Source organism: Lepidochelys olivacea, assembly GCF_965140295.1.
Source record: "Lepidochelys olivacea isolate rLepOli2 genome assembly, chromosome: 16".
Classification (NCBI taxonomy): domain Eukaryota; kingdom Metazoa; phylum Chordata; order Testudines; family Cheloniidae; genus Lepidochelys; species Lepidochelys olivacea.
The window spans coordinates 6,709,257-6,736,108 of record NC_140426.1 but is presented as its reverse complement, the minus strand read 5'-3'; the positions used below and the strand labels follow the sequence as shown (position 1 = coordinate 6,736,108).

Below are 26,852 nucleotides of genomic sequence, written 5' to 3'. Positions count from 1 at the left end.
TCCCTGAGGTCTTGGGCAAGTTGATTAGGTGCCTAACTCCCATCCTATCTACATTGTTAGGTGCCTAAATATCTTGGGAGATCTGGGCCTCTGTTCCCTATCTATCCCATGGGGATAGCAGCACTGCCCCAGGGGTGTGTGAGGAGGGCGCTCAGACACTGCTGGCATGGGGGCCATGTAGCACCTTAGGCAGAGGGCGGGTTATTTTAGTACAACTGCATTTTCCAGCCTGATTTGCTTTTGCTTTTCTCTGAAGTTTTTAAGGGACTCAGTGAGAAAAGGCCCCTTTGCTGAAGCACAGTGTTTAGCTGAAGTGGTCGGGAACAGGCAGTCCTGGGCCCCCGGTCTGTGCCAAGCGCGGGTGGCAGTCAGTGATGGCTGTGTACATTGTGTGTGTATTCTAGATGCCTTTCCTGCCGATGGCTGGCATATGTGGATTGGGCTGCAGTTCAGCACAGTGTGGCAATGGAGCGACACCTCCGTCCCTGTCTACTACAAGTGGCATCATCGTAGGTGTTACCCCACTGGCTCTCCCAGGGTTCTCTCCTTAGCAAACCAGAAAATGTCTGTCAGCCATGCTGGCCCCCCCCTCTGCCAATGGACCCCAGTACTGAGATGTGCACACCCTGCTCTTCCACTCTTGCCCTGCTCCCAAAGCTCTGGAGATGCCCCTCAGCCAGGACCTGCAACCCCCCTTGCTGCTCCAAGTCAGGACGCACCCTCCCCCACAGCTCAGTGACAAGTTTGGGATATGAACACTTCTCCATGAGAGGCTACAACAGGCTCCCCAAAACCTCCTTCGCCACGGCCCAGAGACTCACCCCTCAGTGCCCCCCCATCCCACAGCTCTTGCTATTGCTTAGGTGTCCTGGGGTTGCTGGGCAGTAGAAGAGACTCCACAGTCCATAGCAAGCATAGTTTCCTCTCTTCTCTTGAAGCAGCCGTGGCTAATCTGTCTGGCCAGTGTGCAGTGATGGATCTCTGCCCATCTGACCGTTCTCGACACGGAACATGGGAGACCAGAGGGTGTGACATTGAGCCCCCTACCAGAAGCACTGGCTTCTTCTGCAAATATAGCCACGGTGAGTGGGATGCAGACTCTCACAGCCAGGTGACCTGAGCACACAAGGGGGCTGTCTTGTGGAATATGGCCATTACCCTAGGGTAAGGGCTGCCCAGAGCCCCCCAGCTATGCCTCTTGCACCCTATGGCACACTTGGGCCTGTGATCAGTTTTCCAGTAAGAGCTAGCCTGTTGGGGCAACATGTCTGGGATGTGTGCAGATAAAACAGGAATTCCTGTCCCAAGAGGATGGATTTTTTTCCTACACCAGTGAAAGCTGGGGGTGATCTGAGGACATAGGAACTCTGTGACAGAACAAGGAGTAATGGTCTCAAGTTGCAGTGGGGGAGGTTTAGGCTGGATATTAGGAAAACTTTTTCACTAGGAGGGTGGTGAAGCACTGGAATGCGTTACCCAGGGAGGTGGTGGAATCTCCTTCCTTTGAGGTTTTTAAGGTCAGGCTTGACAAAGCCCTGGCTGGGATGATTTAGTTGGGGATTGGTCCTGCTTTGAGCAGGGGGTTGGATTAGATGACCTCCTGAGTTCCCTTCCAACCCTGATATTCTATGATTCGATGATTCTATGCTGCTGAGAACTGGAGCTCTGCATGCAGCATGTTTACGTGCTGGGGGCCGAGAGGTTCAGGGCACAGCTGGAGTAGGATACGTGTCCATGCTGTTTGCCAGTGAGCATGGCATTTTTATTGGGAAATTCATAGGAACATATGGACTGGACAGGACCTCCTGCCTGGATCATCGGGTCCAGTCACTGCTGTCATAGGCACCCCTATCATGTTTCCCCAGCCTTCTGGCAAAATGGGAGGGGATGGGAATGTTTGCCGTACGTGAACATGAATATTGTTGGGTTTGTTTGGTGAGGACTGGCTGGCCCATGGCCCCAACAGTGGGATACAGATGCTTTCACCTCCAGGCCATGGATGCCAGCCTGGCCAGGTCAGTGGTGCAGTGAAGTGCAGTTCTCGTCTGCTGGGTTGTAGGGGGACTTTGTACAATAAGATGCTGGTATCAGTCCGAAGCCAAGGGAAGAGGTCCCCTGCCCCTCACTCAGAAGCACCATTCAGCCCCCTTGTTAGCAGCCTCTGCCGATAGGCCACTCACTGAGCTCCCCTTTCACCCTTGCAAGGGGTTTCCGGGGGAGGCCCATGGGCAGTGGAAAGCTTGCTGTGCTGCTGGCTGTGCTTTGGTCTCAATCTCCAGGCTGGCAGCACCTGGACAAGGCGCAGAAAGACTCATGGTCCGGACCCTGGGCTGTTCCCACCCTGGCACTGGCTGCTGATGAGAACATTGCTGTTAGCCCCCGTAGCGGGGTGGTCACCTGCTCCCGGCCCAAAGGGGTAAAAGCCAGCCCTGGGAGAGGGCCGGGGCTGGGAGCCTTAGGCTGGGCTGATTGGGAGGCAGGCTCAACTGTGGCCACGCCCCAAACAGACTCAGCTGACCCTATAAAGGGGCTGCTGGGCTGTAGCTCAGGAGACTCTCTCTAGCTTCTGAGAGGGAGGGACCTGGCTGCAGGGACCTAAACAGAGTACCTAGATTGGAGCAGGGCTGTGGGAGGTCCAGCCAGGAAAGCCCCAGGCTGCAGCCTAGTATTAGGCCCAACAGGTACTGGGGTTGCAGGGGACAGCCCAAGGTTAGACAGAGGCAGCAGGTCCAAACCCAACCTTGCCTGTGATGAGTGGCTTACGCTGCAGTCTGCCCCAGGGTGCGGGGGCTAGCTGGTGACTGGCAGTAACCTATGACTGAGGCAAGGTAGGGATAGGGGGATGCGGGTTCTCTGGGGAGGGGAGACCCTGCAAGTGAGGGGTTACTGCTGGGGGCAGCACCCCAGCATACGAGGGGCACCGGGTCCAGGAGGGACATGGGGGCCTGGCATAGGCGGGCCCCCGACCTGCAGAGGGCACTCCAAGGCTGGAAGTAGAGCTGATTCCCAGGACACCAGCAAGAGGCACCGCAGCCGTGAGTCCCACATGCTTACAGCTCGGCACAGAGCCCAAGCTCCGTTTAGCTCCATTGGCACCCCCGCTCTCTGGAAAGGATGTTGCATGGGGCAAGAGCCTCCGACTGCAGCGTGCAGCTAACCCAGTGTGTGCTTCGTTGCCAGGTTCTTGCGGGCTCCCTGCTCCTGTGGAGTTCCCCCTCCCCGGCGGGATGGGCCCGTATGCCACGGCTGATGTCGTTTTCTCCTTGCCCCGCTATTCTGTGTGCACTGTGATGCTGATGGAGGCCTACACCAGGGCAGCGCTCTTCCAGCTGCGCCTAGAGTCCAATGCCACACAGGTGTATGGCAGTGTAGCTGCTGAATTCACCGGGGCTTTGGTGCAGAAGGAGTTAGTTCCAGTGCCCTTTTCCGCTGGGCTCAATACATGGGGCTTCATCACTTTCCCGGCTGGCATGATTGGTTTCTTCAACCACCAGGAGCATTTCCGAGTGTTCAGTGACCGGGCCATCTCCTTTGCTAACCTTGGCTCCTTGCTCATCTCCGGAGTGACCGTGGCTAATGCATCTCTAGGTAAACACATCCTGGGAGCTGTGTTAGAAAGAGAAATCCGAGCTCATTGGTTCCAATCAGACCCAGGCCAGGAGTAATCTTGGGGGCTGTGTGAAGTGAATTGGTGATCTCAGCCCATTTCCTAGTGGCCAAGTGTCAACAGCACACACTCACCATTGCAGCTAGCACTGATCTGTTTAGTGCGGACTGGCTGGCCCATGGCACTGTGTGGGGTACAGAGACCTTCACCTCCGGGCCATGGGTGCCAGGCTGGCCAGGTCAGTGTTGCAATGCAATGCTCATCTGTTGGGTAGTCCAGAGAGCAGGCAGGGCCAACAGCAGACTGGTCCACAGAGCCCCTCTCTACCCTCCAGGGCAGGTTGGAGGCTCATTGCGGGGGTTTGGGATTAGTCTAGGGGAAGCTTGGTCTGCCATTGCCCATGCTGTGGTTGTGCCCGCTGAAGGTGGTCGGTCCCCAGGGCTTTCAGTCTGGCTTTTTCATCAGTACCAATATGCAGCTGTGTGCAGAGTGGCCTGGGACATGGGCCTGGGAGACTCCTATTGACCCTCTGGCTGGTGGCTGCCAGGCATGCCCGCTGTCCCAAGGATAGTTCCAAGGCCCCTGCCTGGTATGGTTTTACTCTGCGAAGGCTTAATGTTGAGGAGCCAGCTGATATACTAGGGGTCCCTGTGGGGATGTGCCACGTGCCCCACTGGGGGCAAGGGGAGCAGCAAGTGGCTTACAGAGAGGGCAGTGGAGCTGCATTCATTCTGCCTGAGGTGTGGGAGGCTGGCTTCTGCTGCAGGTCTCCTTGGAACAGGGATGGTAGGAACAGACCCTTGTTAGTCAGCAGATCCCCAGGAGTGTCAAGGGGCAGAACTGTCCCCATTTGTGGGTCTGAGTCCCAGACCCCTCCCCGCTGGTGTTTCAGGGTCCGAACTCCCCCACCCCGGGGGCAGCTGGGTGAGCAGCCACTCTGTCTGGCCAGGGTGGGCTAGCAGCTCACTCCAATGGCAGCGGGCAATAGCTGTTCTGCTGTCGCTCTCCAAACACACCATGTCCCAGGGGCATCACCCTGCACGCGTGAGCTGCTCACTAGAGGGGGCAATGAGGTTTTAGATTTTTGTCCTGGCTCCTGGTATGCACAGAATGGTGAACTGAGTCCGAGTCCGTGCTGAGGAAGCAAGTCCTGCCCTCCATTGGAGCCATGCAGCCTCACTGGGGTTGCGCCGTGATAACTGATGACATCCATTTGGCCTGCCGATCCCTTACTGTTCTTGAAAGGTGAACTATTCCCCTGCCACTGCAGGGACCTTGTGCACTGGTGCACCTCAGTTCCTCCTATTCTCTGCCTGTGGCACATCATAGTGTAGTCTCCTCAGGGCTGTAATCCTTTGGTCTCAATTCGATTGTGGGTGCTGGGTGGTATTGGTGGCCTGTCATACACATGAGGTCTAGGAGATCTAGTGATCTCTAATGACCTTAACACCTGTGATTCTGGCTACGTAGGCCGAGCCCATGTGATCTGGAGCCAGCGACAATAACCGAGGGAAGCATCTGTCCTAGCCAGTGTCCTCCTGAGGGTACCACTGATAAGTAGAGCACACTGAGCAAAATAGGCCGCTCCCCTGTGCCCAGCAGTGGTGCACTGTGGGTGGTAGAGGTGGCAGCAGGGTGATGCTCAGGCCTTGGATGTGGTGTGCTTGGAGAGTGACAACTGGTGGCTGCAGGACGTCTGCTGCCCACTGGTGTTGGGGTGGGCTGTTAATCCAGCCCTGGTCATGTGGAGTGGCACATAGCCTTCTGGGAAGAAGAAGCAGGGTGGTCCCAAAGAGGGAGCAGGGCCCTGGTTTGTTCAGATTCAAACCCCAGATCCTCATACTCCAGGCGTAGGGCAGGTTTGGGGCTCAGGCCTATCTCTGACTATTCCTGTGGGAGGGAAGAGAACCCTTAGAGCAGCAAAGCATTTAGGCCTGTGAGAGTCCAGGCAGCAGGGCTACAGGCTGCGCCTGGTGCTGGGCTCCCCGGGGGCCCCACTGGCTTTGTGCTGGCTTATGGGTCAGCACTGGTTTAATGGCTGCTCTCTTTGCATCCTCACTAGAGTATCGGGTTTCATCTGCCATGCGTTTCCCTAGCGGCAAGCCTGCTCTGAGAAGCGCCATGCGGCTGGAGAACGCAGTCACCTGCTACCTGAGCAGCTTCACCCTGGGCCTGTGGATCCGAAGCACCTTTGCTTCCGCCAACAAGATGGGGCTCCTCAGTTACGTGGTGAGATCGAGGCCGGCTGAGCTCGCACTCTTCCTCTTGGCTCCAGCAGGTCTGGAGTTTTGGCTCAAAGGGTGAGTGAGGTCCCTTGGCATCAATGGGCGTCTCCCTGCTTGGCTGGGGCTAGGAAGAGTGAGTGTGTGTGTGTGTGTGTGCCCTCTGCGGGATGGGATGTGTGGGGCTGCTCAGGGTTTGCCAGGGTGATGGCCATTCCATGATCTTGTGTGGGATCAGTGTCAGACTGACTGGCCTGTAACTACCCAGCTCGGCCCGTTTACCCTTTTAAAATATAGCCACAACACTCGCTCTCCATCTTCTGGAAGTTCCATGTTTTTCTAAGATTGATTAAACATTAACATAAAAGCCCCAGAGAGCTCCTAAGCCAACTTTTTTAAAACTCTTGGGTACAAGTTACCTGAGCTTGCTGATTTTAAAGTTTTTAATTGAAGCTGCTTAATGTCATCCTTAACTGCCATTGGAAAATAAACTATTTCATCATCATTATATGACATCGACACATCATCCAGAGGAGAGGTATTGATTGAACACTTTTGCCTTTCTGCATCACTATTGACTATGTTGCCATATCCATCTCATAACAGACCTGTGCTGTTGGTAGGTTTCCTGTTGCTCCTGATAGATTTAAAAATTCTTTCTCCTTGTCTTTAACTCTGTTGGCCATAGATTCACTGCTGAACTTTCCACATACATTTCTTCCTTCTGCAAATGTGGCCAAGGGCCAGCAGTGAAAGAGTTAATAGATGCTGCCATGCTTGGGAACCAGGCCTGAAGGGCAGCTTGGAAGGGGACAGGGGAAGCTGATCGACTGGGCTATGGGTCAGGGACATGCCCAATTTGGGAGTCTGCTCAGCCTTCATTCACCCCATTGCCCTCCTTTGCAGGGCTATGGTACTCAGCGGCACCACTGGTCTTCTCCTGGATGGGTCCTGGCACCATCTTGCCATTTCTATCTCCAGTGACCTGTCCGCCAGCCCCTACATGGTCTTCATTGACGGAGAGCCCTGGGAGCCTGACTTTGCAGACAGTGCCTGGTTTCTGTGGAAGGGACTGGCAGTGGGAGGGGTGTGGAACGTTGGACAGCCAGAGATTGTGGATAAAGGTAAGCTTGTTGGCCTTCACCTGGATTCTGCCAAATATCTCTTGTGTACCAAAAAGAAATTGGTGACTGGGTGTGAGCCTCCATCCCGGGGCCCTTCAGCAGCAGAGAGCAGCATTCAGGCTACAATGCCTGGGGAGTGGCTGGCACCCACAACCTCCTGCGTTGAGTTGTGTGTGACTGAGCACACCTCAGCCACTGCAACACCTCCTCTCTGCCTGCACAAAAGCAGCTGAGTGCTAAGAGAAAACTTAGTGTGTTAGAGACTGTATTGTCCTTTTGGAAATAGTCATTGCTAGTAACACAGTCACTATGACGTGACTGTGGCTCAGGGCCCCCTGAACTGCTGTTGGAGTTCCTAGCTGCAGTGCAGCTTGGAGCCTCGTTTGCAGTCCAGCTTCTCAATTTGCACCTGCAGTTTTGCACGTACGGTTTTGGGGTAGGGAGTTGGTTGCCTGCGATCTGCCAACCTGAGGTGAGCACTTGCATGCTGCCTGCGCACACGAGCAAGCTGAGCTGTGGCATCAGCTGGCACGAGTACGCCAGGCCGCCTGCCCACTAGGGGGTTGTGCACAAATTTACAAGCACCGATTTAGTGGATGCTTTTGAAAATGTGGCTCTAAGTGTGTGTGTGGGGCTCTACAATGTGGTTGTGTGTGTGTGGTTGTGGGTGTGTTTGTGATCATGCATATGATATAGCCTCTGGTGGTGGTTTTTGTGTGTGATGTGCTGTGGTGTATGTGTGTTTTGTGTATCTGATACAGCTTCTCTTTGTGACAGGATGTGTGTGATTGTGTATCTGTGATAAAGTCTGTGTATGTGTAGTTAGGTGTGTTGGTGTATGCTGTGTGTTGAGGTTTGTGCTGGTGTGTGTATGTATGAGACTACTGGTTTGCATATAGAATGACCAGATAGCAGATGTGAAAAATGGGGACGGGGGTTGGGGGTAATAGGTGCCTATATAAGAAAAAGCCCCAAATATCGGGACAGTCCCTATAAAATCGGGACATCTGGTCACCCTATTTGCGTATGATAAGGGGTGGGGGTGGTGTGATTGTTTTGTAGTGTCAATATGTGTATTGAGGATACAACCCGTGTGTGCCGTGGTGCGCTGTGTGTGTGGGCTGCTGTGATCGTGTTGGAGGGATATAGCCCCTGTGTCTGACAGACACTGTTCTTCTCGTTAACTCCTTTCACCGCCTCTCGCAGGCCTTGTTTGCACCACCAGGCTTTGTGTCTTTCCCTCCAGCTAATCCTGAATCAGCTGACAATAGATGAGGCAGGGATGCCACCAGCAATTTAGTCTGCATGTTGTCTAAACCTGCCCTCAGGAGGCATAGAAAACATGGGATATAACACAGTTGCAGACAGTTCATACTACAGTCCCTGGGTGGGGCTCCCCCAGTGGCTGGTCTATGCTAGTGCCCCCAACACCCCTGAGGGGCTGCACTGGTGGCCGGTCTACACTGGTGGGGCTGTACTGGTGGTAGTGATGGTGGGAAATGTCCCAAAAGCAGCCTAGTGTAGACACAGCCTGAGTGCGTGAGTTGCAAAGCTCAGTTTGGGAGCAGTGCTTGGGACCCTCTATTCTCCTCTTTACTTCCTCTCCCCTCAGCATGGTGAGTGTCACCTGCCCTCTAGCCTGGGGGAGGCTGATGTGTCTGTGGACTCATCAGTGCCACGCCAAGAATCCATCAGCGCCCACTTCCCAGGAGCTGGGCACAGTGCACCACAGCTGCCCAGATGCCTGTCGTCCCATGGGTGTGGTGAGGTGACAATGAGCCCTCTCCCCTTCCCAAGCCAGCCCCATGGTCGCAGCTGTGTGTTTGTGTGCCTGAGCTCGTTCTGTGGGTTTGGCATTGCAGGGGGCCTTACTCTGGGCAGCCCATATGTGGGGGAGCTGAGTGAGGTGAACCTGTGGGACAGAGCCCTCCCCAGGCTCTCTGTGAAACAGCTGGCAGCCTCCAGGGACAAATGGAAGTTTCCTGGGAATGTGATGAGCTGGAGCCAGTTGGCTGATGCAACGTCTGGAGCCATGGAGATCACGACAGCAAGCCACAGTGCAGGTAAGGAGGGGCATGACTAATGTCTCAGGGCAAGACGCAGCCTTCCCTTATCTGCCTCCAAATTCTTCCTGCTGTATCCCAGAGGTGGGAAGCAGAGACTGCCCTTGGCAGAAAGTGTACGTGGCCCTGTCCCTTGTGGCACCAGGCTGCATGGCAGGTGCTGGGGTGAGCCCTGATGATTCTGGCTGTGCTGTCTGGCAGCATGGTCCCAGGGGCACTCTGTCTCCTGCTTAGCAGTGAAAGTTGCTGTTTGGGACCCTGGGGGTGGCATTGCAAGTCTGGGGCGATCCAGGGGGACTGTCCCCGCTCACTCAGTCCCAGGAGGTTGGTTGGGGTCAGTGTGTTGCTAGGAGTTGTTAGCAGAGATGGTCCCTGGGTATGGGACTGCAGGTGCTTGCCCAACTCTGGGTTCCAGGAACATCAAGTTACCCCACGGGAATTGTTGGTTGGTGTACGATGCTAACACCAAATGGCTCCAATGGCACCCAGGGCCCCATCGTGCCAGGGGCTGCCCCGACACGTGGGGAGAAAGCCTGTCCCAGTGAGCTCACGATGTAACAGACAGGCCAAGAGAGCGGAAAGGTGACTATTATAGAGGGGCACTGAGTCACAGGGAGATGTAGTGACTTGCCCAGGACATTCCAGGGGCCTGGGCAGAGCCAGGAGTCAAGTCCAGGTCTCCTGAGTTCCAGTCCCATGCTGATCTTCATAAGAACCCATCATGCCCTCCCAGCTGAAAGGCCAGCGCAGTGAGCTATGGTACCCTGCCTGGAGAGACAGCACATCCCTGTCGCAGGGAGGGGCCATGCCAGGGTATAATCTTATCCCAGAGCGGGGCTAACTTGCTGCAAGTGGAAGGGGATGCTGGAGCACACTGCTGCACCCCCAGGGATGTCTTCACTGCAGAGTTAGCCTGGGTTATTGGCTGCCAGGCCTGGGCACCTGCGTTAGCCTAGCCCAGATGGAACAGCCTCACCCAAGTCAGTGAGTCCTCCCTGGTGCTGCCCCTGTGGATGGGACGTCTGGGGACATATCCCATGGTCCTGTGTGATTGAGTGAGCTGAGTGCCTCTGTGATCCTTTCCCAGTGAGTTGTGGGGAAACTTGTCTGTCCTTCGTGGCACACAGGGGAATTGTGGGAAGGCAGTGGAGGCCTATCAGCATTCAGGTGATTTAGCCTGCGTTGTCACTGCAAAGTGAGAGTAAGTGGTATCCTGGCTTTAGCCCATGCCCCTGGCTGGGCCAGCTTATTTTGACTGAAGGCACCACCACACTCAGGGATGAGGTTTTTGTATGTGGGGAGGGTGGAGCCTAGGCTAACTCTGCCATGCAGACAGACTTAGAGAGGGCAAAGCACCAGCCAGGTCTTCCCAGAGCAACCTGCATCCTCACTGGGAGTCAAAAGGCCACTTAAGTCACTCACACCCTAGTGACATGTTCCAGGGATTCCCCCAGAGTGAGGTCACTGGTTTGGCTAGATTGCCCTCCATGGCCTTTGGGTCACTCCCCTCCCACAAGACTAAAAATGATCTAAGTTTAGTAAAAATGTACAATAAAAAAATACAACTTCATTGTTACTAATAGCCCTTAAAGAAACATGATGTTCTTACAAACATGATATTAAAAACCTCACCTTCAATACTTTTCAATGTTTCCAGTTTGTTTTTCTGAAGACAGCAGCTTTCCCCTTCTCTGTCTATCCCCTGAGCACCACTCTTGGTTTTTCCTTCCTTCCTTCCTAAACTGGCTAAACCTCAGTGCAAATGTGTGTACCCCCAGCCTGGACAGCGTGTACATTGCTCCTGTCCCTACACCAGGGCCTCACCCCAGTCTACTCTGCTTCCCCAGCTGCTGGCTTTGTGTGGCTCGGATTGCTCTGGCTTGTGGGACACCCCTCAGTCCTGTGCTCTGATCCAGAGCGTGCCCTGGTCTACATGGAGCCTGCTGTGGAGCGCTGCCCCAGGAACTCCCTCTGGGGACTGCAGCTGGACGCCCGACTCCGCAGCCTCACGGTGCCTTCCTCGTGTCTGCTGGTAAATGGAGCTGACATCCCTCTGCACTGCGTGGAGTCCTTCATGTCCAAGTCACCAGCTCCAGTCCAGGCCCAGGCTGGGCATCTGGCTGGCTCTGTGGAGCTCCAGGCTGCGAATAGGGCTGATCTTGGTTCTGGTTCTGGTCCTGGTTAACGTAACTGAGCCCCTCTCTGCAATCTCGGGGAGGAGACCTGAATTTCCCTAGGCCATGGAGACAGCATTGCCTGCTCAGCTGTGGCAGGGCTGCCTTCCCGTTAGGGTGGAGGGCGGTGTGTGATGGCTGTTTGCATGCTGCTCCTGTTGATCCAACCCGATGTTCATGTTAGGGCCAGGTCCTCTCCAGACATGCCAAACCTGTGGGGGGAAAAAAACGCTGAAACTGTGAGTTGTTTTTTGGCTTGTAGCTTGTTGCTTGCTTGCTTGCTTCTTTTTATCGGCTCCTGGCAAACAGGGGCAAGGGGGGAGAGAGTCAGGGGTGCACAGTGGGCCCACCACAGTCCCAGACTGCACGCTGTGGGGATCTAGTCACGTAGAGTATTGGGGTTCTTAGGGATTGGCTTGTTTTGGCCTTGTTTTGAAATGGGATTAGCTTGATTTTTTGGTTTATTGTGAAAGTCAGGGTGCCTATTTACCATGCAAAAGTTGGCAACTGTGGTTGTCTCCCCTCTCCTGTAATGTCTCTGCTCCAGAGCGATGGCGCCTCCTGTCGGTTACACAAGTCCCTGTAGGAGTTAGACGTGTCCCATTGCCAGGGGATGCTGCACTTCGGCCCTGTTATGTGTAGACCCCAACCTTGTTAGGTGACAAGGGGGATCCCTGGTAGGTGTGCGATAGGCCACTCGCCCCCTCCGGGGCAGTTGGCAAACCCTGCTGCTTAGGGGCACACTGGGAGCTAGAGTACAGTCTGGGGAGGGTGGGGCTCTAGGAATTGTGCTTTGCACTGAATTTCCTTCCCTGATGAGAGGCCCCTCTCCTAGCCTCATGGCTGCATGTGTGACTCATCCCATGCCTTCCCCACAGGTGGGGCTGGATGGAGTCTCACTTGGGTGCAGCTCAGACTGCTCCTCTGATGGGAGGAGCTCCTTCCGCCTGCTGCCGGACCAGCGCCTCCAGAATCTGCACTCCGGCTTCTGCGTCTTTCAGAAACCCAGGAGCCCACGGCTCTTCCTGCAGAAGTGCTCCTCCCATGCCCTGCGCTTTGCACTAGATGAAGGTGATCGTGAAGATGTCCTTCGCACATGCTTCGTCTGGTTTCCCTCTCTAAATGGCTCGCTACCCTCTCTCCTTCCCTCTGCACACTTGGGGAGGGGAGCTTCCTGTCCATATCTGCAGTGGCTAACTCAGCCAGAGCCCTGAATGTTCGTGCTGGGAGCAAGGCCAGGCCAGGATGGGGGCTGCCACCCTGCGCTTCCCATATGGCTAAGCAGGAGCAGTCATGGCTGGATGGGGCACCCTTGCTTGGAACCCCTGCCCCACTTCAGAGGGCTCCCACCCACAGCTCAGGAGCCACCTCTGTGCTCAGGGCTCTGAACAGTGGCCTCAAAGGCACCGTGCCGCAGGCTCTGTGTCTGGCTGGGGTCAGTGGACATGTCCCGAAGCGCACAGCCCATGGAGAAGGCCAGGGTGTGAATCGCTCCGGTGGTCCTCTGGAGGTGGGGGCAGCACCTCTCCCAGCTGGCTCCCCTCAGCCCCGGGGCAACTCTGACATGGGCCAGGAGTGCCCCCAGCATGTGCTGCCCCTTCCCTGCTGCAGCTGCCCAGCAGCTCCTCCGCTGGTCACCTGTTGCATTGCAGGGGGAGGAGAGTAGCTCTGGCTGCTCTTTCAGCTGCTTCCCTGCTGGGCTGTGGGAGAGCAGGGCAGGGGCTTGACTGGCTGTGCCTGAGCCTAGGGCAGCCTCTGGCACTGGATGGCTCCCTGCCCGCCCCCCACAGCCCCTGAGAGAGGTGAGACCAGCCAGCTCCTGGAGCAGTGCGGCCAGACAGGCGATAAGGCACATCTCACTCTGCCTCTCGTTGGGCGCTGTTAGGAGGAGGTGCTGAGAGTGATGCAGATCCACCCCCCCTCCCCCAAGCATTGAGAGCAGAGCTTGCTGGGCGCTCGGGAAAGTGTCCCGTTTTCAGTTTGGGGAAACATGGTCGCCCTATGCAGAGAGAGATGTAGCTCTGTATGCAGGGATTTCTGCTCCTTTTATGCCACCGTGGCAGTGCGAAGGGAGCAGAACACAGCGGAGAAGCTGCCCCTGAGCTTTGATGGTGACCCGTGGCCTTTTGGAAATGCTGTGTTCCGCCCTTGGGCACCACTGCCTTAGCTGATCTTCTGCACAGCTGTGAGCTCCTCTCTGGGCAGTGGGGTGTTTACCAGAGGGTGGAGCGCTGTGATCCTGACACAGCTTTGGTTTGTCTTTCCTCTCAGATGTGCATTGCCCCCGAGCCCAGAGCTGGAGATCCAGGAAAGATAAATGCCTTCACATTGTAGCAGGTGCTCCCCTTGAATGGAATCAGGCCCTGAAGTACTGTCAGAGATTCCAAAACGGGAGCCTCCTCACGCTGAGCAGCCCGGAAGATCGGGTGAGCATCCTTTGCCCAGGGACTGGGCCCTGGGTTCTGGCTAGGCTAGAGGTAACTGACATGACTGTAAACATTAGACTGCCTAGTGCCAGGGAACCATCGAGGGCTGTGGTGTTAACCTGCTCGCTAACCTGTATTACCTAGCACCTGTTCAAATCCTAGTATAGACAAGGCAAGCTGGAATTTGAACATGTTAATTGGTCGAGGCAGATTAGCATTTACAGTCGTGTGTGTTAACTCAAGATACCTGGCAGTCAGTTAACTCGAATTTAAAACATGGCCACAAACTGCAGCAGACAAATCCTCACTGAGCCCATGAGCAGTTGTCACAGTGTTGGATGGTCACAGGGCTAGATGACATTTGGCCCCCTCTGGACTCTCTGAGGGGTTGGTTGCTAGTTCCCTGTGTCATTAGCATTGCCTGTGGGATAGCCATGCGAATTTTGGCTTTACTTTCCCACTGCTCATTGCTCTTCCCCTCTGCTTCCCCAAGAGTTCAGACCTGAACATCCTTCTCTGTATGAAGAAACCAAGAATCTTGAAACTTAGATTCCTTAGAGTGGAGTCTCTCTCCAGTGCTAACCATTCCCTGGAGGCTGAGCAATGGCTGAAGGGTGTGATAAGGTGCTGCTTAATTCTTTGCATCAGGATTTCTTCATAACATGAGTGTCTCTGCAGAAGGCCCTGTAGGTGTGTTGGTGCTTTTGGACAGGGCTGTGTCTTGGGCAGGGCTGTGTCATGGAGTCCCCGGGCGATGCTCTGGGACTGCTCCCTACGAAGCCAGGCAGGACTCTGGGGAAGTCTCCTTTCTGTGAGCAGACTGTCCTCAGGACACACAGCTCACACAACTTCCACCTTCCTGGGTCTGACCTCGGAGCATTCAGCATCCTCTGCCCCTCCGTGCACTTCCCCCAGCGAGTCCGCCCAGGCTGGGTCCTGGGGAAGCCAGAGGGTCCTGCACCCCAACTCCACAGTCAGACGTGACTCTCAGCCAGCCAGTAAAACAGAAGGTTTATTAGACGACAAGAACATGGTCTAAAACAGAGCTTGTAGGTGCAAAGAACAGGACCCCTCAGCTGGGTCCATTTTTGGGGGGGAGGGCAGTGAGCCAGACAACCACATCTGCAGTTCACTCCATGTCCCCAGCCAGCCCCAAAGTGACTCCACCTCTAGCCCCTCCTCCTCTGGGCTTTGTCCCTTTCCGGGCCAGGAGGGCACCTGATTCCTTTGTTCTCCAACCCTTTAGCTCTCACCTTGCAGGGGGGAAGGGCCAGGCCATCAGTTGCCAGGAAACAGGGTGTCGGCCATTCTCTATGTCCAGACCCCTGCACACACCTGCCCTCTAGGGCTCTGCAACGATCATACACCCTTATCCCACCACCTAGTTACTTAAGAACTGCATAGGGGAAACTGAGGCACCCCCACACTATTCAGAGGAAACATTAAGAACAGTCCTGCTTTGTCACAGGCTGGCCTTACCATGAGGTGAACTGAGGTGGCAGCATTTGGGCGGGGGGGAGGTGCCATCACTAGGACCCAGAGTTTCAAAGTTTTGGCCCAAGTGAGGGGGTATGGGGGGTGTCATTTGAGCTCCCCACCTCAGGTGCCAAAATGTTGTGGGCCGGCCCTGCTTTTGGGACATAGGTGTGATGTGCTCCCCATTGATGGAGGCGTTTCCCTCCCTCCCCAATACACAGACAGGGAGCTCAGAGGGTTCACATCTCATCCCTTCCTGCTGTCTTGAATGTTAGTGTTCAAGCAATTGCATTTGTAGCTAGAGGTGACTGTGCTAGGTGAGTAGATGCTGAGATGTCTTTAGTCTTCAGCATCGGTGTCCCGCACTTCATCAAACACAGAACTAGCTGCCTTGTGCTAACCCTAGAGCTGGTTGCAAGAGGAGTTGCCTTGGAGCGTCTGGACTGGTTTGCATGGTGTCCGCAGGGGTTCTCTGCACAAATGGGCCGATGGGACCTCCTTTAACAAGGATTTGCACAGGTAAGAAGCCCTGAGCCTCATGCAGTTTGCCCCCTGGCGATGGGCACCCAGCTGTCCCTGAGCTCAGGAACAATGGTGCCACCATGGCAGCACCATCTATGTGCATGGGAGCACACATGCAACGGCTGGACATTGCGCTTGACCTTTGCAGAAGTGTAAGGGATGACGGGAACTTCCATTGCCTTGCCCAGAAGCCTGGCACAGGGCTCAGCTGTGGTGCACGTCCAGCTAGAGGCCATTCCAAGTTTTTAGCCATAAGCCCTTGTGAGCCACCCAGTCGCAGTGCCAGGTCTGTCTTACTGGTGAATTTGGTGTTTATGTGGCTAAACTGAGCCCCGTGCCCTGGAAGTGACCCCTCTAGTGCATGCTGGGATGTGGCACTTCACCCTCCCACCATGCTGCTCCTCACTGATGCTTCTCCACCACTCTCTGGTTCCAGTTGGATTCTTCCTGCAGAGGTTCCTAGTGAAATGGTCTGTGTCTTGCTGCTGCAGTCTGGCTTCCTGAAAGAGGAGGCGTGCCAGAGACCTCACCACTGGGTGTGTCAGACCCCGCAGAGCAACAGTAAGAATCTGCAGAGCCATCTGCTAGGCTTCTGGAAAGGAGCCTGGATGTCCAGTCTGGGGTGGGGGTTTTTCTTGCTGGAGGACCCCAGGGCTGTGTGTGCCTTGTTCGTTCTACCACTGCTCCGCGTGGTGCACAGCAACGAGTGCTGTTGTGTGCAGGGGCAGCGCAGGTTGGACAGGCCGGGAGGCTGTGGGGGCTGGGGACGGGCATGTTACCATCCTGGGTGCATGGACAGCAGCTTTGCTTCTGGGAGGATCTGCCCAAGGGAGCATGTGTGAGGCTGATCCTGGAATAACCACCCACTGGGCTCCTCTGCCCCTGCAGGGTTCTACGTGGAGGTCTCTGGGAAATCCTTTTATGGAAGCTTGTCTATAGAGGGGAGCTTCTCCTCCCTGCCAGACGCCAAAGCACAATGCACCTCACTGGGCAGGGGCTGCAGCGCAGTGGTCAGCAAGGCCGGCTCGTACTACCTCTATCGTGGGACACGCTTGGTGAACCTGGAGGATCCAGCCATGGACCCAGCAGCTGCTGTGCACATCAAAGCAGGTACCTGGGGAACCATTCACTTGCCCCTTTCCCTGCAGGCTGCAGCGGTTCCTTCTTGCCTCTGAAAGCAGGGCCAGGAGGTTTTGCCCACAGCTGTCAGGGAGCCTGGGTGCTGTAGCTGCGGCATGTGCCTTTGCCCTGCAGGGGATCCAAGTCCGCAGGCGGTCTCTGCTCCCCAAGTCTGGGATTCCCCCTTGCCTGGGATCACCTCCCTTCTGTGGTCCTGCATGGAGCTCCAGAGAGTGGTGGGCCAGGATGTTGGAGCTGGAGGGACCCAGGGGATTCCTCAGAGGGAAGGGGTTGGATCACGTGTGTCTATTTCCTAATGCAGGGTGTGTTCCGGGCTATATGGGGCAGGACTGTCAGTCCGAGTGTCCTGTGTGTGACCCTGGAGTGAGCTGCAGCCCCCTCACAGGCACCTGTGACGGCCTGTTGTACTCCAAACAGCATGATGGTGCACAGGCAGCAGGTCAGCAGCATGGGGGAAAGGGAGATGGGTAGGGACTCCGGGCATTGCCAGGCTGGCTGTGCTTAGCTCTGGCAGCCCAGCAGGGGAGTACGGCAGCCTTGGCTGTGCGGGGAGGGCAAAGAGGCGAAGGCCAGGTCATCTCACAGCAGCTCTGCTGCTGACATGGAAACGGCAGCAAGTACTGGCAGATTCCTGTGAGCTCCCACCCCAAGCCAGGGCCTGCGTGGGACTGTGCTGTGGACCGAGGGGCTGCTCTACACCCAAGTTGTGCTGGGGTAACGGAAGGTGTGCGACTGCGTAGATGAACGGTGGAGATTGACTTTGACCCAGATGAAGTTAGCTGAGCTTGTAGTCTGCTGGTGCCCTGGCCTCAGCCCCTGGCCTGTGTGACCAGCCAGTTCACTGCGAAGCTGACTCTGCCTCCCCTCTTTTAGGGGCTCTTCTCCCCCAGTGTATCCTCTACGCTGCCTGGGATGAGAATATCCCAGTCTCCCTCCTCCTGGGCTACCCCGATCCTGTCAAACTGTTCATCCACTGGGACCATGCAGTGCACCTGTGGAGGGGCAGGGCCTCCCTAGTCCAGGAATGCTTTATTCATCACACTAATACCTGTTTTCTCCTGAAATGCCCCAGCCCCCTCAGGGCCGCCAGTAGCTCTGTCCCAGGACATGGAATGCCCAATGTGTCCTCTGAGTGTCACGTTGGCAGGATGAGCCTGGGACAGGGACAGCATGGTGCTAGGGCGTCACTGGTAAATGTAGTCACTGCATTGTTCCTTACAGTGATGCCCTAGCGCCGTTCTGTCCTGTCATCTGCACAGCTTTACTGCACCTCTGACTGTGATGGTGACAGACACTCCCGTTCTTTGGCAGCATACATCTCTCTGAAATGTCCTCCCTTCTCCAACTGGGTGTTCAAGGATGGATCCTGTGTGTTGTTGGAACACAAGGGCAGTCAGCATGAAGCGGAGCCCATTTGCAGAAGGTATCTGGCTGCTGAAGTCCTGGAAATCAAGCCTGCCCCAGACCTGGTGAGGAGATGCTTACTAAACCTTGGATCTGGAGTGGATGGTGGTTGGAGATGTATGTCTGATGTTGTCCCACATAACAGGACAGAGAGGTCCTGTTGTGCGTGGGTTTGCTGCTAGGGATCTGGTCCCCTATCTGAGTTTGTCTGGAGTCCATATGGACATTTCCTGGGTTGCAGAGAATGCTAGGAAGCATCTGGTGTACATTACATGGTGTACATTACATGGAGTCATGTGCAGTGATGTATGCATGGCCCTGGTTGTCATATCCCCGGGAGCAGGATTTTGGGCTCCTTTCCCTGGAGGATGTGAGTTTGGAGTGCATCTGTGAGGCCCTGGGAAGTGATCCTGAGATTGAACGTGCTTTACAAGGGTTTGAGCATATTTCAGGGGCACAGATCATCCCTGGAGCAGCAGTGCCTCTCTCCCTGCACCCAGCCAGCCCTTCCGTCTGTCCTGCTGACCTAGCCTTGCACGACTCGCTTCCCAGGCACCCTGTGAAGCCGTGTCAGTCAATGGAGAGTCTAGCCCTGGTATAGGCCGGCATTGCACTTACCCATGGTTTGGGCCCCGCATTCTCTGCCCTCCCCCCAACCCAGCTGGGTTCAGACAAGAAACCAAAGGGCAACATGAAAACAAAAAGACCAAGGACAGCATAGGCCTATTACTCAATGAGGAGGGAAAGACAATAACAGAACACAGCAATGGCTGAAGCGTTAAATGCCTCTCTGCTTCAGTTTTCACCAAAAAGGTTAACAGTGGTAAATGGGGTAGGATCTCGGAGGTTAAAACAGGGAAAGAACAGGTTAAGAAGTTAGAAAAGTTAGATGTCTTCAAGTAGGAAATACGTCCTAGAATACCTAGGAAACTGGCTGAAGACATCTCTGAGACACAGTCGATTATCTTTGAGAACTCATGGAGGATGGGGAAGAACCTAGAAGACTGAGAAAGGGCAAATACAGTCCCTACCTATAAAAAGGGGAATAAAGACCACCCAGGGAATTATAGACCAGTCAGCTTAAGTGTGGTAACCAGGAAGACAGTGGAGCAAATAATCAAACAATCAATTTGCAGGCACCTAGAAGATAAGGTGATAAGAGTCCACGTGGACTTGTCAAGAACAAATCCTCTCAAACCTTCTTTGACATGGTAACAAGCCTTGTGGATGGGGAGGAAGCCCCTCAATTTTAGTAAGGCTTTTGATACCATGTCACATGATCTTCTCATAAACTAGGAAAATGCATCCTAGATGAACCTGTTATATGGTAGATGCACAACTGATTGGAAAAGCATACTCAGAATAGTAATCAATCGTTCAAGCTGGAAGGGCAGAGTGAGTGGGGTCCAGCAGGGATATAGGGTTTCTAATTGTGGGTAACTGGACCCCTGAGGCCCCACCCTTTCTCCACCTCTTTCCCGCCCGACCCCACCTCATTGTTCGCTTCTCCCCCCCGCTATTGCTTGCTGTATTGTCTCCACCTCCTCCCCCACCCCAGTTGGGCTCCCTCTGCTCCTGGGCTGGGATGGGAGCTGCTTCAGCCTGACAAGGAGCCTGCCTGCAGGTAGGGGTTGGCATGGGTTAATGACCAGGCACCTCCCCACTCCCCATGGTAACGAGGCTTTTGATTTGGGTGCCATTTAGGCTTGCCAGATCCCTGAAAACCAGGCACCTGGCAACCTTAACTGGCACCTGGACACAGAAGCCAAAAACCAAACTGTCTGCCTAAAACCTGGACAGGTGACCTCCCTACAGCAGGGATCTGTCCTGGGTCTGGTTCTAGTCAATATATTCATCAGTGATTTGAATGACAGGGAGAGTATGCTTATAAAGTTTGTGGATGATACCAAGATGGGAGGGGTTGCAAGTGCTTTGAAGGGCAAGACTAGAATTCAAAATCTTTACAAACTGGAGAAATGGTCTGAAATAAATACGATGAAATTCAATAAGGACAAATGCAAAGTACTCCACTTAGGAAGGAACAAGCAGTTGCACAAATGGGAAATGACTGCCTAGGAAGGAGCACTGTGAAAAAGGATCTGGGGGTCATAGTGGGTCATAGTGGATCATCAGTCTGAGATGTTTTAGCAGGAGTGTTGTAAGCAAGACACAAGAAGTAATTCTTCCACTCTGCCCAGCACTGATGAGGTCTCTACTGGAGTACTGTGTTCAGTTCTGTGCACCACACTTAGAGAAAGATGTGGACAAATTAGAGAGAGTCCAGAGGAGAGCAACAAAAATGATTAAAGGTCTAGAAAACCTGATCTGCAAGGAAAGACTGGGGGGAAAAAAATTGGGTTTGTTTAGTGTGGAGAAGAGAAGTCGGAGAGGGGACACAATAAGCCTTTACATAAAAGGTTGTTATAAAGAGGAGGGTGAAAGAAATTGTTCTGCTTCTTCTCCTGTCCTCAGTGGATAAGGAATGGGGCTAAATTGCAGGAAGGGCAGTTTAGGTTGGTGTGATAGACCCAGGCCAGTTGGGTACAGCAGAGTAGCCATATTAGGATCCAGGAAGTGGGTGGGCAAAAGGATCCCACTGCTAAAGGATCCCCCATCCCCCCCCCCCGAGCCTAAGGGGGAGGTCCACAGGACCTGGGAAATGAAATAATTACAGGGGACAACTAATGAACAACAGGGACAGGAGTGCGGTCAAAGGGTCAAACGAAGGGAACCTGATGGGGACACCGAGCAGAGAACCCCGGACGGCGCCCACTGCTCCTCAAAGGCGTCAAGGGAGTCAGTGGACGCCACCCAAAGGAACTCTGCCCGGAGGCGTGAATGGACAGAGGATCGGAAATAGGCCCCACAGTCACAGGAGACTCCATCGGCCAACCTCCTCACTCTGGTTTTATAGATGGCCACTTTAGCCAGGGCCAGGAGGAGGTTGACCAGGAGGTCCCGCAACTTAGCAGGGTCACAGACAGGGAGTGCATAGATAAGGAGGTGAGGGGAAAAGTGCAACCAAAATCTTAACAAAATATTCGTGAGGAGCCGGAATAGGGGTTCCAGCCTGGCGCACTCCAGGTAGACGTGCGCCAGGGTTTCCCTCACGCCGCAAAAGGGGCAGGTGTCCGGGATTGGGGTGAACAGCACCAAGTACACGCCCGTGCTCATGGCCACGTGCCGGTGGGCCTCGGGACCAAGGTGGAATATAGGCCAGCCCACTGGGGCTCCTCACCCTCTAGAGGTGGCAGGAGGTCCCGCCACTTTGTGTCAGGGTGGGACGCGAGGGTGAAGACATGAAGGGTGTGGAGCACGAGCGTGTAGAGATGTTTCCTTGGTGTGGTCTGGAACCGGACCAGCTGCAGCTCGCATAGCTGGCTCACGGTGAAGGGGCCGGGGGGGTCGGTCGGGTCCATGGGGCAGGGGCCCGATGAAAAGGTCCGGTACAGCAGAGTAGCCTTATTGGGATCCAGGAAGTGGGCGGGTGAAGCCCGCCCACTGCTAAAGGACCCTCCCCCCCCAGCCTAAGGGGGGGTCCACAGGACCTGGGAAATGAAATAATTATGGGGGACAACTAATGAACAACAAGGACAGGAGTGCGGTCAAAGGGTCAAATGAAGGGAATCTGATGGGGACACCGAGCAGAGAACCCCGGACAGCGCCCACAGCTCCTCAAAGGCGTCAAGGGAGTCAGTGGACGCTGCCCAGAGGAACTCTGCCCGGAGGCGTGAACGGACAGAGGATCGGAAATAGGCCCCGCAGTCGCAGGAGACTCCATCGGTCAACCTCCTCACCCTGGTTTTATAGATGGCCACTTTAGCCAGGTACAGCAGAGTAGCTGAAGGCAGATATACTGGCCACTGGATTAACAGTTTTCTGTTCCCTGACTGACCAGAGCATGGGCTGCTCCAGGCTAATGAGAACATCTGACTCCAATTAACCTGCAGAGTCAGGTGAGGCCATTAAGCTAATGTGACCACCTGACTGTAAGGCCCCTCTGATGCTATAAGAGGGCTCGCTCCAGTCAGGCAGAAGAGAGCCAGGGAGCAGAAGTGTGGCTGAAGGGCTGGTTAATGAAGACACCCTCAAGTCATTGGTAAGGGAGAAGCAGGAGAGCTGTGGGGAAGTGGCCCAGGGAAATGTAGCAACTCTGGCCATGAAAGGTTGGCTGCCAACAGCTGCTACCATTAGGGTCCCTGGGCTGGAACTCAGAGTAGAGGGCGGGCCCAGGTTCCCCCACAACCCACCACTACAGAAACATCTCCTGGGAGGGGAAGACAGGCCCCTGTCAGGACAGGAGGCTAAACTGTTTTGGTATGAGGCCGTAGGAGAAACAGAGACTGGGAATTCTCTCACCAACCTCCTTGCTGGCTTATGATGAAAAGGGCTCAGTAGACTGTATCCCTGGCTACGTAGAGGGTTGCAGTGAGCCTCTGAAGCTAGCATAAACCACCTGGAAGCACAGGACCCACGGGCACAAGGTTGGAGTTCTGCCACATTGGACATTAGGAAAAACTTCCTAACTGTCTGGGTGGATAAGCAGTGGAATAAATTGCCCAGAGAGGTTGTGGAATCGCCATCATTGGAGGGTTTTAAGAAGAGGTTAGACAAACAGTTGTCAAGGATGTTACAGATAATACTGAGCATAGGCACTGACTCCATGAGTGCACCAGGCTGGAGCACCCACAGGGAAAAAAATTAGTGGGTGCTTAGCACCCACTGGCAGTCAACTTCCCCCCTGCCCCCCAGTGCCTCCTGTCTGCTGGCGGCCCTGCCAATCAACTTCTTCCCTTCCCCCCAGTGCCTCCCACCCACTGCGATCAGCTGTTTCATGGCATGCAGGAGGCACTGGGAAGGGTGGGGTGAGGGTATCACGGAGTCCCCGGACGATGCTCTGGAATTGCTCCCCACGAAGCCAGTCAGGACTCTGGGGAAGTCTCCTTTCTGTGAGCAGCCTGTCTTCAGGACCCACAGCTCACACAACTTCCACCTTCCTGGGTCTGACTTCAGAGCATTCAGCATCCTCTGCCCCTCCGTGCACTTCCCCCAGCGAGTCCGCCCAGGCTGGGTCCTGGGGAAGCCAGAGGGTCCTGCACCCCAACTCCGCAGTCAGACGTGACTCTCAGCCAGCCAGTAAAACAGAGGTTTATTAGATGACAGGAACATGGTCTAAAACAGAGCTTGTAGGTGCAGAGAACAGGACCCCTCAGCTGGGTCTATTTGGGGGGGGGGGGGCGCAGTGAGCCAGACAACCACATCTGCACTTCATTCCATATCCCCAGCCAGCCCCAAACTGAAACTCTCTCCAGCCCCTCCTCCTCTGGGCTTTGATCCTTTCCTGGGCCAGGAGGTCACCTGATTCCTTTGTTCTCCAACCCTTTAGCTCTCACCTTGCAGGGGGGAAGGGCCCAGGCCATCAGTGGCCAGGAAACAGGGTGTCAGCCATTCTCTATGTCCAGACCCCTGCACACACCTGCCCTCTAGGGCTCTGCAATGATCACACACCCTTATCCCACCCCCTAGAGACTTAAAAACTGCATAGGGGAAACTGAGGCACCCCCACACTATTCAGAGGAAACATTAAGAACAGTCCTGCTTCATCACAGAGGGCTTGAGAGAAGTGGGGGATTGGGCCTGGGGCAGAGCCGGGGTTGAGCACTCCCAGGGCCCAGGGGAAGCCGGCGCCTGTGATACTGAGCCCTGCCTTAGTGTGGGGGACTGGACCAGTTGACCCCTTCTGAGGTCCCTTCTAGCCCTACATTTCTGTGATGCTAAGTGCTGGTGAGATCATGGCAGCTGGGGAAGGGGCTATCTGGAGGAGGGGCTAAGATGGGACAGAGGTTCCGTCCCACCAAACTGCCCCTGCAGTGGGGAGGAGACCTCTGTGAGGTTCCACTTGTGGTGTTCTCCAGCACGGCTCCTGCTGGGACGTTGCAAGGTCATAGAATATCAGGGTTGGAAGGGACCCCAGAAGGTCATCTAGTCCAACCCCCTGCTCAAAGCAGGACCAATCCCCAACTAAATCATCCCAGCCAGGGCTTTGTCAAGCCTGACCTTAAAAACCTCTAAGGAAGGAGATTCTACCACCTCCCTAGGTAACGCATTCCAGTGTTTCACCACCCTCTTAGTGAAAAAGTTTTTCCTATATATCCAATCTAAACCTCCCCCACTGCAACTTGAGACCATTACTCCTCGTTCTGTCATCTGCTACCATTGAGAACAGCCTAGAGCCATCCTCTTTGGAACCCCCTTTCAGGTAGTTGAAAGCAGTTATCAAATCCCCCCTCATTCTTCTCTTCTGCAGGCTAAACAATCCCAGCTCCCTCAGCCTCTCCTCATAACTCATGTGTTCCAGTCCCCTAATCATTTTTGTTGCCCTTCGCTGGACTCTCTCCAATTTATCCACATCCTTCTTGAAGTGTGGGGCCCAAAACTGGACACAGTACTCCAGATGAGGCCTCACCAATGTCGAATAGAGAGGAACGATCACGTCCCTCAATCTGCTCGCTATGCCCCTACTTATACATCCCAAAATGCCATTGGCCTTCTTGGCAACAAGGGCACACTGCTGACTCATATCCAGCTTCTCGTCCACTGTCACCCCTAGGTCCTTTTCCGCAGGTCTGACTCTATTCTCCCCCTCTTCACCCAGGGATCTGTAGGGAAGGGACCCTGCCCACCATGTGCAGTCAGAAGCACATGCTCAGCAATGGCTGGTGGTCTGCTAGACTCCTTCCTTATGGCAGCACCACTCTATAGGTGCAGTGCCATCCTGCAGCTGCTCGGTCAAGGCAACCCATGGAGTGTGGTACTATTGCCAAGCCTGCTTCACCCCCACCTGGCCCCAGACTGGCCCGCAAAGCCCACAGAAGGGCATCCCCTGGGTACCAAAGGAGGGGGGCACAGGAGAGGGCTTCCTGGGTGATATGGACCCAGAAAACTGACAGTTTGCTTCCCTGCTGCTCCTGCACTCTGCAAGGGCAGAAAATCCCTGCAGTACTTCCAGGGCAGGGACCCTCTAACTGTGGGGTCCCAACTGCCCCCTGCCCCGGAGCTGGCCAGCATGGGGGAACTGCTCACGGGAATGGGCCATGCAACCTGTGCTCACGGCAGCCCCAGGGGCCAAGCCTCCCAGAGTGTGCAGAGTACAAGGTGGGGTTTGTAACACTTGTCAGAGTTGCCCCCGTAGTGGAGTGGTGGTGGGGGGCCAGCGACAGGACCAAGAGAAGGCCTCCTGGTCGAGGGAGCTCTGGCGCATCCTTGATAGAGCATGGAAGGAGTGGCTCTGGGCTCTTCCTATTCTAGGGCAGTCAGTCTGCTCTGCAGCTCCTGGATGCCCTTGGCTTTGCCTTTCTCAGCTCAAGGCCCTGTACTGTGCTGGCCCAAAGGCCAGCCCCTCTCCAGCTGTAGCCCTGGGGAAGGTTTCTTCAGCCCAGCATATTCCTGTTCTGCTTCTTTCAGCTCTGCGGGACCCCTTATGAAGGCCGAGGTCCTGAGAAGCGCTGTCCCTCGGGCTCCTTCTGGTCTTGCCAGCGAGCAGAAGGTCAGAGCATTGGCCTCCCCCACAGGAGCTTTCTCTGCTTGTGTGAGGGGGGGCTGGGAGTCGGGGAGCCAGGGGGAGCATGGGCCATTTCCCTGTGCTCCAGGGGCAGGCTCCTAGCTGGGATTGCCAAGCAGAGCCCTCCACGTGCCTTGCAGAGCAGAGGCAGCTCAGACTTGCTGGCCAGTTGCTGTGTGAGGAGAAGTAGGGCTGAGTCTCGGCAGCTGCCAGACACCTGAGCCAATTCTCCTCAAGGGCCTCACCGGAAGGGGCGATTCGTTATTCTCATGCTATGCTGTGTGAGGGAGATGTCCCTTGCTTTCCTTTCCCGGCAGCTCAGTCTGTTTGGTGTTTGATCTGGGGTAGGGGGATGCTGCAGTACTGATAGTTGCTTCTGTTGTGGGTCAGGGATTTGGGGCCTGCTGTGCCTGAGCAGCGCTGCCCCCCTGCCCCCACAACCTAATCAGTCATTGGGTCGTGGAGCGCGGATGGTGTGTTTCTGGAGACTCCCTGCTTCTTGTCTGAGCCACAGAGCCTGGTTCTCCTGGCACTCGTGCTGGTGGAGATCAGGAGTCTGCCCGTGGCAGCCATGGGAGTTCTGGGGGTGGCACTCAGAGGAGAGTCAGGCCCATGAATTTGAAATCTAACCATTTGCCCCTCTAGGCTGAGCTCCAGCATGGCCCCGTGCTGAGAATCTCACTGCTTTGGCCCTGGAGTGCTGAGCCAGCTCCCTCCAGAGCTCCCGGCCGCTGCAGTGAGATTGGAGCTGGCCGCTGAGCCCAGGCCTGCAGGGCTGTGCAGAGCAGGGTCCCAGCCCCTACTGCTCCTAACTCCCACCTGCTCAGGGACCAAGGTGCCAGGGCTGGGCTGCCATCGGGGTTGAGAAAAGCAGCCCCCCCAGTTCACCTGAAACCCCACCCCCCAGTTTCTCTGTGTGTCATTGCTGTGGTTTCTGTGGGGCTGTGAGGGGCTTGAGACTCTGAGCTGGAATGGTGCCCGCAGAGGCTGCTTGTCTGCCTGGTCTCCAGAGCTCCTCAGCCAGCTCTATTCAATGCAAGGGAACCCCAGGCAGCCCCAGGAACTCGCCTTCCCATGCAGCCCTCACCATTCCCCTGGAGCAGGGCCAGGCCTGGCATGTACAGGGAGTGCTG

The 26,852-nt window shown here is 55.2% G+C and overlaps 1 protein-coding gene across 1 annotated transcript; it reads left to right on the top strand.

The window, feature by feature from the left end:
- Nucleotides 1-1,034: 1,034 nt before the first annotated feature.
- On the top strand, nt 1,035-26,369 carry LOC311532128 (uncharacterized protein; the record flags this gene model as incomplete). The annotated part of the gene is made up of 15 exons (XM_084650328.1): nt 1,035-1,082; nt 3,181-3,588; nt 5,670-5,907; nt 6,736-6,953; nt 8,816-9,016; nt 10,864-11,048; nt 12,069-12,261; nt 13,462-13,616; nt 15,499-15,611; nt 16,051-16,175; nt 16,503-16,724; nt 17,056-17,193; nt 18,066-18,223; nt 25,623-25,704; nt 26,365-26,369. Exons 2-15 carry the CDS (start codon nt 3,228-3,230, stop codon nt 26,367-26,369), a joined length of 2,394 nt encoding a protein of 797 aa, XP_084506454.1. The 5' UTR covers nt 1,035-1,082; nt 3,181-3,227.
- Between the last annotated feature and the right edge of the window lie 483 nt (nt 26,370-26,852).